This window comes from Sarcophilus harrisii, chromosome 4, assembly GCF_902635505.1.
Source record: "Sarcophilus harrisii chromosome 4, mSarHar1.11, whole genome shotgun sequence".
NCBI classification, from domain to species: Eukaryota; Metazoa; Chordata; class Mammalia; order Dasyuromorphia; family Dasyuridae; genus Sarcophilus; species Sarcophilus harrisii.
In genome coordinates, this window is record NC_045429.1 from 267,305,909 (window position 1) to 267,318,404 (window position 12,496).

The window sequence follows — 12,496 nt, forward strand, 5'->3', positions numbered from 1 at the left end:
ATTTTATAACTTCTGCAATCTCGCTTCTGACCTTATCATTCACCTGAAATGTTCTTTCCAGTGATCTCTTTATTGCAAAACTTTGCAAGTGGGCTTTTATTGCTTTTCATCCTTTTTGACCACTGCAGCAGCTGACATGTTCTCCTTTGGATACCCTTTCCTTTTAGACTTTGCATGACTTGTCTCTCCTGATTTCTGTCTCTTTTTCTGTATTTTCATGCTATTTTCACAAACAGTGGATGTCTTCTAAGGCTTTGTCCTGGATCCTCTTTTCCTTTCATTCAATATTTTTTTCATTTGGTGATCTCATCTCACACAAGTTGTATTTGCTCTGTGCTAGTGATTAGCAGATTACCATTTATCCATCCTGACTTTTCTGCTAAGCTCCAGACTCTCATTACTAACTGCCTTAACTTTTTTTAAATAGTATTTTATTTTTCCAAATACATGCAAAACTCTGTGTTCCAAATTTTCCCCTTCTTTCCTCCTCTACCCCATCCCCAAGAGAGCAAGGAATCTGATATAGGTTAAGCATACACATTTCTTTTAAACATCTTTCCATGCACATTGATGCATTGTTGGTGGAGTTGTGAACGAATCCAACCATTTTGGAGAGTAGTTTGGAATTATGCTCAAAAAGTTATCAAACTGTGCATACCCTTTGATCCAGCAGTGTTACTACTTGGGTTATATCCCAAAGAGATTATAAAGAAGGGAAAGGGACCTGTATGTGCACGAATGTTTGTGGCAGCCCTTTTTGTAGTGGCTAGAAACTGGAAACTGAATGGATGTCCATCAGTTGGAGAATGGCTGAATAAATTGTGGTATATGAATATTATGGAATATTACTGTTCTGTAAGAAATGACCAACAGGATGATTTCAGAAAGGCCTGGAGAGACTTACACGAACTGATGCTGAGTGAAATGAGTAGGACCAGGAGATCATTATATACTTCAACAATAATACTATATGATGACCAGTTCTGATGGACCTGGCCATCCTCAGCAACGAGATCAACCAAATCATTTCTAATGGAGCAGTAATGAACTGAACTAGCTATACCCAGAAAAAGAACTCTGGGAGATGACTAAAAACCATTACATTGAATTCCCAATCCCTATATTTATGCACACCTGCATTTTTGATTTCCTTCACAAGCTAATTGTACAATATTTCAGAGTCTGATTCTTTTTGTACAGCAAAATAACGTTTTGGTTGTATACTTATTGTGTATCTAATTTATATTTTAATGTATTTAACATCTACTGGTCATCCTGCCATCTAGGGGAGGGAGTGGGAGGTAAGAGGTGAAAAATTGGAACAAGAGGTTTGGCAATTGTTAACGCTGTAAAGTTACCCATGCATATAACCTGTAAATAAAAGGCTATTAAATAAAAAAATTAAAAAATTAAAAAAAAAACATCTTTCCATGCTATGCAAAAAAAAAAAAATCAGATCAAAAGGGGAAAAACCAAGCAAACAACAATAACAATAAAAAGATGAAAATACTAAACTTTGATCCACATTCAAATTCCATAGTTCTCTCGGTGGATACGAATGGCACTTTCTATTACAAGTCTATTGAAATTGCCTTAAATCACCTCATTGTTGATAAAAAGGAAGTCCATCACATTTGATCATTACATAATCTTCCTGTTACTGTATACAATGTTCTCTTGGTTCTGCTCATTTCATTCAGCATCAGTTCATGTAAGACTTTCTCAGGCTTTTCCAAAATCATCCTCCTGATCATTTCTTATAAAACAATAATATTCCAAAACATTCATATACCACAATTTATTCAGCCATTTCGGTTTCTAGTTCTTGCCGATTCAAAAAGGACTGCCACAAACATTTTTGCACATGGGGACCCTTTTCCTTCTTTTATGATCTCTTCGGGATACAGAACCAGTAGAAACACTGCTGGATCAAAGGGCATGCAGTTTGATAGCCCTTTGGACATAGTTCCAGATTGCTCTCCATAATGGTTAGATCATTTCACAACTCCACCAATAATGCATTATTGTTTCAGTTTTTTCACATTCCTTCCAACATTTATCATTATCTTTTTCTATCATCTTAGCCAATCTGAGACAGATGAAGTGGTACCTCAGAGTTGTCTTAATTTGCATTTCTTTAATTGTGCCTGTTGAATTTTTAAAAATGGATATGCCAAAGGAATCTCATTCCAAATAGAACTCATGTGTTCCCCCCCCCATCCCAGCTCTGTTCTTTAACTATTTCTGTCAAAGTTACTACCAATCTGACATTCAACCAAGTTTGCAACCTTCATGCTGTCCTTAGCTCTTCATTCTCATTTACTTCCTATGACTGATCAATTACCTATGTCTCTCACACTTGTCTTCTCTGTATTCCATGGCCATCTTCCTACCTCAGCCCTTAATGATTGTAATTAGTTTCCCTGTCCCAGGTCTTCCTCCAGATCAGTCCATCCTCCACATAACTGCCAAAGTGATTTGCCTAAAGGCCATGTCTGACACAAATGGTTCTTTTTAAATCAAATATAAACTTGTGTGTTTAGCATTTAATGCTCTTCATCATCTAGTCCTTTCCTATTTTCCTTTTTTCCTAATACATTCCATAGTTGAACCTGACTAATGTACTGGCTATTCTTCATACAGTCTTCCATCTCTTGTCTATTCCTCTCTATGCCTCTCCTGTACCCAGTCTGCTTTCCTCCTAACTCTGTCTCTTAAAACTTCTGGATTCCTTCAAGATTCTATTCTAATGCCTCCTCTGCACATGGCTTTTTCCTGTTTTCCTGCACATATCTGTCAGTATCTTCCCTTCTGAGATCTACCCTGTGTGTGTATGTGTGTTTATATGTGAGTGTATAAATATTATATATATATATATATATATATATATATATATATATATGTACAGTTAATTATTTACAGGTTATCTTCCTCAATAGAATATAAACTCTTTGAGAACAGGAAATATATTTATCTTCTCTTTGTACAGCCCTTAGCTCAGTGATTGATTGAACTTGAGAGTAATCTAGTTTTATTTTCTGACTATACCATGTTTACTTATGTGCAGTATGATGTTCATCCTAGAGGAGAAACTGAAGGTACTTGAGGAATGGATTTTTACTCTCTAGGTTATCAGGAAGAATGATATATTTATTGAAAGAATGGTAAAAGTGACATAAGAAAAATGTTGTTTTATTAAATAAACTAATTTACAGATTTAATACTATTTCCATCAGACTATTTCATAGAATTAGACAAAACAAGACAATTCATTTAGAGGAACAAGACAAAGTAGCAATGAAAGGGGGAAGGAGGACTACCTGGCATTACAAGATCTGAAACAACACTATAAAGTATTAATCATCTTATCAAAGCTATTTTGTTTTGGCTAACAAATTTATACATTGATTAATAGAATTGGCTAACTGAGACCTAGAAAAAATCAAACATAGTATCCTAGTTTTGGTAAACCCAAAGAAACCAACATACTAGGCTAAGAACTCCTTAGTAATAAAAACTGCTGGGGAAAATAGAAAGCAGATGGCAGAATTTAAGTTTAGAACAACATCTTATACCATATACCACAGTAAGTTCCAGATGATTATATGACTAAACTATGAATAGTCATATCATAAAAAATTTAGAGAATAGGAGAATTTAGAGGAAATAGATTACACAATTATGGCTAAGCGAAGAATGTTTTAACTAAGCAAGAAATAAATTTGGATAAATTGGATAATTTCAGTTACATAAAATTACAAAGATTTTGTAGAAACAGTACATATAGAAATAGCAATAATTATAATTATAGCTAACATTTTTGTAGAGGTTACCATATGACAGACACTGTGCTAAGCTTTTCTAATTATTATCTCCATTGATCCTTATTTATATCCTGAGAGTTGGGTGCTATTACTGTCCCCCTTTTACAGATGAGGAAACTGAGGGAAATAGTTGTTAAGTGACTTATATAGCTAGTAATGCATCTAAAGCTACATTTGAACTCATGTCTTTCTGACTCCAGCTCTATTATTCTATCTACCGAACTCTTAGAGAAAAATGCTTAATTGTAGTAAAAATAATATTTTGTAGAAATTTTTTCTGACGTAGCCAATTAGGTAGTGCAGGAGACAGAGTTTGTGGCTCTAAGGAAGACTTGATTTCCAATCCGGTTTCAGAAACTTAATATGTGCCTGACCTAGGCATCTCCCTGCATTTCTCAACTTCATTGTCCTTATCAGTGAAATGGTAATAATAATGGCACTCACCTCACAAGGTTGTTGTGAGGAACAAATGAAATAATGTGTATAAAGCATTTGCAAACCTTAAAATTCTATATTAATATTAGATATGTTTTTGTTACTATAATACATATATAGAGAATTGACACAAATGTATAAGGAGAACCATTTCCTAATAGTTAAATGATCAGTGAGTTTGAACCAAAACTTTTCCAAAATAGAATTGTAAGCTGTAAGCAACCAAATTAAAGAATGGCCTAAATCATAATAAAAAGAAAAATATAAATTAAGGTTACTCTGAAGTTCAAACACCTCATATTTGCAAAGATTATAAATAGGAAAAATGCACTTTTGGGATATCTATGAATTAATCCAGCTAATAGAGGAAACAATTAAGAATTATGCTAAAAATATTAAAATTTGCAACTTGGTGACTTTGTAATAACCATTAAATGGCATAATAGCAAAGCTCCTATATGTAGAAAAATATTTATTTGTACATATATACATATATATGTGCATATGTATGTATGTATATGTGTGTGTGTGTGTGTGTGTGTGATATGTTAATTTTTTTAAGTCTGGATTTCTGTTTCTTGCCTAGGCCTGAAGTATAGCAGTATTACTCCTGTACTGATCGACATGAGATTTTTGACCTGCTCCATTTCTTTTCTGGCCTGATTTATCCCTTCTTAAGCAATCTAGTTCCTCTCCACCCAGCCTGCCCAAAGCTCTTTATTTTGATGTTGAACATACTTTGTAGACCCAACTTGCTTAACCCAATGCAGCTTAGAACTATAGAACTCTATCCTTCCCCTGTCTCTAGGATTACACACATGCCCCATCATATTTGGCCTATAAAAATATTTATATAATAGCATATTTTAAGGCAACAAACTGAAAAGAAAGTGGTGTCTACATTTGAAGACTAGATGAACAAAAAAGGCGACATAAATGTGACAAACATTATTGTACCATAAGAAATGGTGCATATAAAGAATCCATTGCTTTATGAAAGATGCAAAGTGGAATAAAATTAGCTGAACAAGGTCAATAATGACCCTAATAATATAAGGAAAAACAACCATGAAAGATCTTGGCACTTTAATGCAGAGTAGTGCCCAATCATGGTTTGTAAGGTCTTAGTGGTACCATATATTTCCTGCCCTCACCAGAGACTATGTAGTAGATAGTAGATATGGAAGAAGTTATGCCTTTTTAAATGTGATTGATATATTGACTTGTTTGGCATGACTGTATTTGTTTGTTATTAGGGGCTCATGCAGGTAAAATATTGGAAATTATAGTGACTTTTTAGAAAGAAAAAATAAAATATTTTTAAATGAATTTTTAAAAATATTAGGATAATTTGTAACTATGTCCAAAAGTCAATAAAACCATGCATACCCTTTGACTTAGTAATATTACTACTAGGTTCATATCCTAAAAGAGATAAAAAACAAAAGGAAAATGACTTATATGTACAAAAATATTTATACAGCTTTTTTGGCGGGGACAGAGAATTGGAAATTGAGGAGATATCCGTCAGTTGGGGAATGACTGAACAAATTGTGGTATGTGATGGAATACTGTTATAAGAAATATTGAACAGGAAGCTCTCAGAAAAATCTGGAAAAACTTGGATGCAATGTGAAATGTACTTTGTACAAAGTAACAGGATAGTCAGGTGTGAATAACTTTGCTATTCTCAGCAATGCAGTGATCTTAGACAACTGACAGACTTATGATGAAAAACGCTATCCATAACTGATAGTGTCTGAATATAGATTGAAGCATACTTTTTTAACTTTACTTTTCTTGAAGGGTTTTTTTTTTTTTGGTCCCTGTTTTCTTTCAGAACATGACTATTATGGAAATGTTTTGCTTCACTACACATGTATAATCTATATTGAATTGCTTGCCTTCTCAAGATGGGGGAGGGGAGAGGAAAGGGATACAGGGAAGAAGGGAGAGTATCTGGAATTCAAAGATTTAAAAACAAATGTTAAAAAAAAATTACAATTAACTGGAGGAAAATAAAATGCTAAATAAATGAAAATAAAATTAAGGACCCCCAAAATAAATTAAAATTAAATATTAAAATATGGCAGAAGTACTTCAAGGAAGAAACAAAAAAAGAAAAATATATAATGAGACAAAGGGAAATATTCATGTCAGCCAAAAGGTTGGAAGAGGCATAGAGAAAGAATGGGGGGAAAAGGCTGCTGAACAATTAGAGGTAAATAAGAGACAAAGGTTCTCACTTAGAATTTGTTCTCAAGCACCTTTTATGAACTAGGCACTGTGCTCAGTATTCGAGTATACTAAGAAAATCAAAAAACAGAACCTGTTCTTGGGGAGTTCACAGTCTTCTGAAAGAAACAACATGCCAACAATTGTGTACAAAGAGCTGAACTATTTCTAGAGTGAAACAACTTCTTATCCTTCAAGAAATTCTGATAAGACTTCACCAGCTCCTTTAGGTGAGAGATTTTCAAGTGTTTAATCAGAAAAAACGGTAGAAAAGAATAATGGTCATTGATGATACTCTGGAACTAGCTAAAGCAGCAATATGGTGACCTGACATGAATAACAGGGAAGTTTGCTGTCTTATCAGGTCATAGGTATGGAAAAAGATATCCTCCCAAAGATTATCATACAAGATGGTGACTACCACTTCTGGTGACATGTGTGAACAAATTATACCATCAGAATAGTTGCTAAAAACAATAGCTAACATTTATATTATATGCATACATGCATACATATAAAGCATTTTAAAAAGCTTTGCTAGGAAGTATAAGGTCTTTTTTTATTATTATAGCTTTTTATTTACAAGACATATGCATGGGTAATTTTTCAGTATTGACAATTGCAAGACCTTTTGTTCCAACTTTTCCTCTCCTTCCCCCACCACTTCCCTTAGATAGCAGGTTGACTAATACATGTTAAATATGTTGAAGTATAAGTTAAATACAATATATGTATACATGTCCAAACAGTTATTTTGCTGTACAAAAAGAATCAGACTTTGAAATAGTGTACAATTAGACTGTGAAATCAAAAATGCAGGTGAACAAAAATAGAGGGATTGGGAATTCTATATAGTGAATCATAGTCATCTCCCAGAGTTCTTTTGCTGGGTGTAGCTGGTTCAGTTCATTACTGCTCTATTGGAACTGATTTGATTCATTTCATTGTTGAAGAGGGTCACGTCCATCAGAATTGATCATCATATAATATTGTTGTTGAAGTATATAATGATCTCCTGATCCTGTTCATTTCACTCAGCAGGAAATGTAAGGTCTTGAACAAAATAACTCAAGACCTTGGACATAAAAGGTTTGGGAAATGAACATCTGTCTAAAAAAAATGAGGATGAGATTTTAATTAAAATATAATTTAAATAAAATATGAAAATGGAAGTAGAAGTAAAAAGTTTCCCACAAAGACCTAATCAAATCTGGTACTACCAAGAATTGCAAAGATATCATAGCAGAAAGAATATCAGGAGGTAATTCTTAATTCACAGGGACTGGAATCAAGATAAGAGCCAGCAATAAAATTCATAGTCTCAGATGCCTATATACACATGAACAAATAAATAAGGTAAACTAGGGATGTGAAAGCAAGGAAATAAATGTGACCTTACCGGTGTCACTGAAACTTTGAACAAGATGTCTGATTAGAATTTGGTTCTGAGAAGCAGAACTTATTCAGAACAAACAGAGTACTTAGGTGGGGGAGATTGAATAGTACTGAATATTTAACATATACACTTAGGAGGAAGAAAAGAGAAAAGACCTCCCAAAGTCCAAAAAAACACAACATGGCAGTGAAGCAGGATGAAGATCCTTGGAGGGTAGTAGGCTCATTTTACAGACTCCATGGTTGGAAAGAATAATTAGGATCATATAAAGCTCAAAGGGACCTTATTAGTCATTTTAGTCATAGGATTATAGGGCTAAAATTGGAAAAGAGTTCAGAAATCACCAAATCAAACGTCTACATTTTGCAGATGAGGAAACTGACATCAGGTGGTTAAACAATTACCAAAAATCACAGAAATGGTAAGTGACAGACCAGGATTTGAACTCAGGTTCTCCAACTCCAAATCCAGCACTCTTTCTGCTATAACACACTTCAATTAGGAATGGCATCTATTTAGATGCCAAACCTGTTATAAAACCATGCTATTATCTTCTTAGGAGTTGTCTAAATATCTCCTGACATTCTCTTTGTCAAATTGTCTAAATATATCCTGATATATCTCTTTGTCATTAAGAGAATGTTAGGAGATATTTAGACAATTTGACAAAGAGAATATATGAATATATAGATATAAATATAGATATAGCATTTATATGCAGCTAGTAGCTAGTAAATTTATGACTTACCTTTAACCTTGAGAAGGAATTGAACAGGTGAACTGCTATTTAGGATCTGATTTTGACCAATAAAGTAGGATTGGTTGCTAAAGTGGATGGGAACCATGTGACAAAGATACCATTCATTCCATCAAAGAATTTGCAATAGACAAAAAGAGGTTGGAGAAATAGGCATTACCTAGAATGGCAGAAGCTATATTTTAAAATTTTAATTTCACAAATAGAAAATGGAGAATATCTGGGAGTTTAATACTTTGGGGTTATTTTGAGCACCAAAGGAAATATTATATGTAAAGTACTTTTATAACCTTCATAAATATTAGCTAATATTATTATTATTATTATTAGCTATTAAGCACCATGAGAACAGGTATCATCCTTATATTTTTCCTAGCATATACAATGGATGCATACTAACCACTTATTGCTTTTGTTAACTACCGACATCTTTGGATTTAATGTTAATGTTTGTTTTTTTTCCTACACATCCTCAAGACAAATGCTCAAATTTGAATTAATTGGGATATGGATATTCTTTAGTACAGCACATGAGATGTTGCTTAACCCATGGTAGGTGCTTTGTTTATTTATGGAATTGAGTTGAATTGGGCTGATTAGTTTCTAATAGCTACATTTGGTTTTAGGGAAATATTTAGGAACTTGGATTACTGCCTGCCACCCCTTGTATACAATCAGTAAACCCTTATCTTTTTTAGCTGTTTTGAGGGCTTCTTCTATTGTGCTATATGTATCTAGAGTGCTGGAAACCTTCCCTACTTGTGAAGCAACTAAACCCCATAAGTCTCTGCTTCAAGGCTAAGTATATCAATAGCCTAGGGGCACATTAATTTCCCCTGTTAGGTAAGGTGAAAGACATATGTCCAGAGCATTAAAAAAAATCACGATCATGCTAAGTTTAGCCTTAACCCAGCACAGATTCCAGCTTGAGGATGATATCTATGAGAAGCTCAGTTATTCCCCAGGAGACTTTAAAACTATGAAGCAATACCTGCTCTTAGTATACTTTAAGAATGTCTCCCAGCAAAGAGATCTTAAAGAAGGGAAAGGGACCTGTATGTGCACGAATGTTTGTAGGAGCCCTTTTTGTAGTGGCCAGAAACAGGAAACTGAGTGGATGCCCATCAACTGGAGAATGGCTCAATAAATTGTCGTATATGAATATTATGGAATATTATTGTTCAGTAAGAAATGACCAGCAGGATGATTTCAGAAAGGCCTGGAGTGACTTACATGAACTGATGCTGAGTGAAATGAGCAGAACCAGGAAATCATTATATACCTCAACAATGATACTATATGATAATCAATTCTGATGAACTTGGCCATCTTCAGCAATGAGATGAACCAAATCAGTTCCAATAGAACAGTAATGAACTGAACCAGCTACACCCAGAGAAAGAATTCTGGGAGATGACTAAGAACCATTATTACATCAAATTCCCAATCCCTATATTTTTGTCCACCAGATTTTTTTATTTCCTTCACAGGCTAATTGTACACTATTTCAGAGTCCAATTCTTTTTGTACAGCAAAATAACTGTTTGGACATGTATACTTATTTTTTATTTAATTTATACTTTAACATATTTAACATGTATTGGTCAGCCTGCCATCTAGGGAAGGGGGTGGGGGGAAGGAGGGGAAAAATTGGAACAAAAGGTTTGGCAATTGTCAGTGCTGTAAAATTACCCATGCATATAATTCATAAATAAAAAGCTACTTTAAAAAATCATTAAATCACAAAGAAAAGAATGTTCCCCCAGACTGTACATCCAGTCCATCAGTATGTTTATGCTCCTCAAAAAATTTGGTTGAGGAAAAATCCAAGAAATAAATGTAGATGAATAATTTGTATCATAGATCAAATCCCATGCAAATCTATTTTTTCTTGGGAAACAAACATACAGGCATTTCTCATTTGATATTTGAAAAGTACTCTAAATCTTGCCTGCTTGCTGGAGAAGCATTTATTTGGTGATGTTAAAGACACAATTTTGATGTCAATAAACACCCCTTAAAATGCCTTTGATATTTGTATGTTCTATGAATAAATTCATAAGTGTGTTTTTCATTAACATCATACCAATATGTTATAACATTTATAATTGAAGAAATGTAGTGTACATAACATTCTTTACTTTGCATCCAAGAAAATGCTAAAGACATCCCTTCATTTTTCTCCTTTCTTGATTCTCCAAGTTGGTCAGTGAGGCATAAGCCAAGCTGCCCTAGGGAACTATTTGACTGCCACAGCAACTGTTTCCAGCTACACAGCAGCTGATAAAAGCTTTCCTATGAAGGCTAATTTTCGAGGCATAGAGTGTGGGCTTTCTGAGAAGCAAGGGCATGACGATCAAGGAACACTATAGCTGAATCCCATTAGTAATGGGATACCTACCTCCTACTCACCAAGATTCTTCTTTACCCTGGTTTTTAATTATTGTTGCTGATTGAGATAATGTTATACAGAAAACCAGAGTGCTTCTTTCTACTTGGACCCCAGTGCTAAGTGACTAGCATGAACCAGCCATCATAATCAAGCAAACATCTACTGGACTCCTACCATATATTATATACTAGACTAGTCCCTATTGACAGCATGGTTAGAGAAATAGGATAATAGGATGTCTGTGTATGTTTCTGTGTGTATGTAATGGTATTAAATAAAATATGCATATTGATGACGGTGATGGATAATGAAGTGCATCACTTATTCTTTTCTGTGAATGACATTTCATTGTCTGTTTCTCTTTCTCTTTGCACAGGCTGTCTCCAGTCCTGGAATATACTTCCTTTTCATTTCCACTTTCTTTCTTCTAATCATAATTTCTTTTAAAGTTCAGCTTCTATGCCAACTTCTACTGGAAATATCCAGATTCTCTAGTCCATCTCCCCAATTCCTGTCCCCTTTCTTCTAAAAAGTACTTGGTGTATTTTGTGTTTAATTTTCTGTATACATATTTCCCACCCTCTGAAACTGACTGAAATGAAAGGTTCGGGGGAATTTAAATATTTATTTCATATATAGTAGATTTAGAGCAGTTTGCCATTTCCTTCTCTGGTTCATTTTTACAGATGAGGAAACTGAGCAAACAGGGTTAATTGACTTGCTAGGTTCCCACAGCTAGTAAGTGACTCAGACCAGATTTGAACTCAGAAAGATGAGTCTTCTTGACTGCAGGCCCAGCACTTCATTGACTGTGCCATCCGAATCACTAGGAGAGCAATATAATACATACCAAACAGAAGAGAAAAGTATTCAGGAGGAGGTTAATTTTTTCAGAGGGCAAAGCTGAGAAATTGAATTCTACTTCAGACATGATGACTTTCAGCTAATCAGAGGCCATTTCAGAACTTTCACATAGAAATAGCAATCCGTGCTTCTCTTCAAACACAAATAGGAGTTTTAGAACAATCTTGATCTTTTCTCCAGACCTAAAATACTCACATCCATAGACCTGTCTAGAGCATCATTTCCTGCTTTAAATAATAGGAATATCCTGAGAATATATGTGAAAATAAATCATGTCTTTTCATTTTTAGATTAAATTACATCAAATTCATAAATCATTTTGCTGAATCTCCTTAAGCAGCTAGCTTGGTGTCTTGGTTTTACAGCCACATCTCTTCGGTTCGAGTTCTGGCATGAAATCCAGCCCTGATTCCCCTGAAAATACTCCTCCTCCTACACCAACTGCTCCAACATCTGGACCACAACACCCAGGGAAAAACCAATCAGGGACTTTGGGGAATGGGAATATTGGACAAGACTCGGCTAAAACAAAACAAAGGAAGAGGAAAAAGGTCAGTTAAACTGAGACAGCACTGTGTGTTGGACATTGCCCT

The 12,496-nt window shown here is 34.4% G+C and overlaps 1 protein-coding gene across 4 annotated transcripts in view; it reads left to right on the forward strand.

Moving 5' to 3' along the window:
* SUPT3H (SPT3 homolog, SAGA and STAGA complex component) overlaps nt 1–12,496 on the forward strand; it is a 593,114-nt gene that overhangs the window by 479,788 nt on the left and 100,830 nt on the right. For all 4 annotated transcript variants that reach the window (XM_031968418.1, XM_031968416.1, XM_031968419.1 and 1 more), the window contains one exon: nt 12,269–12,454. In XM_031968418.1, the coding sequence (XP_031824278.1) occupies nt 12,269–12,454 (186 nt within the window). The remainder of the gene's footprint in view (nt 1–12,268; nt 12,455–12,496) is intronic.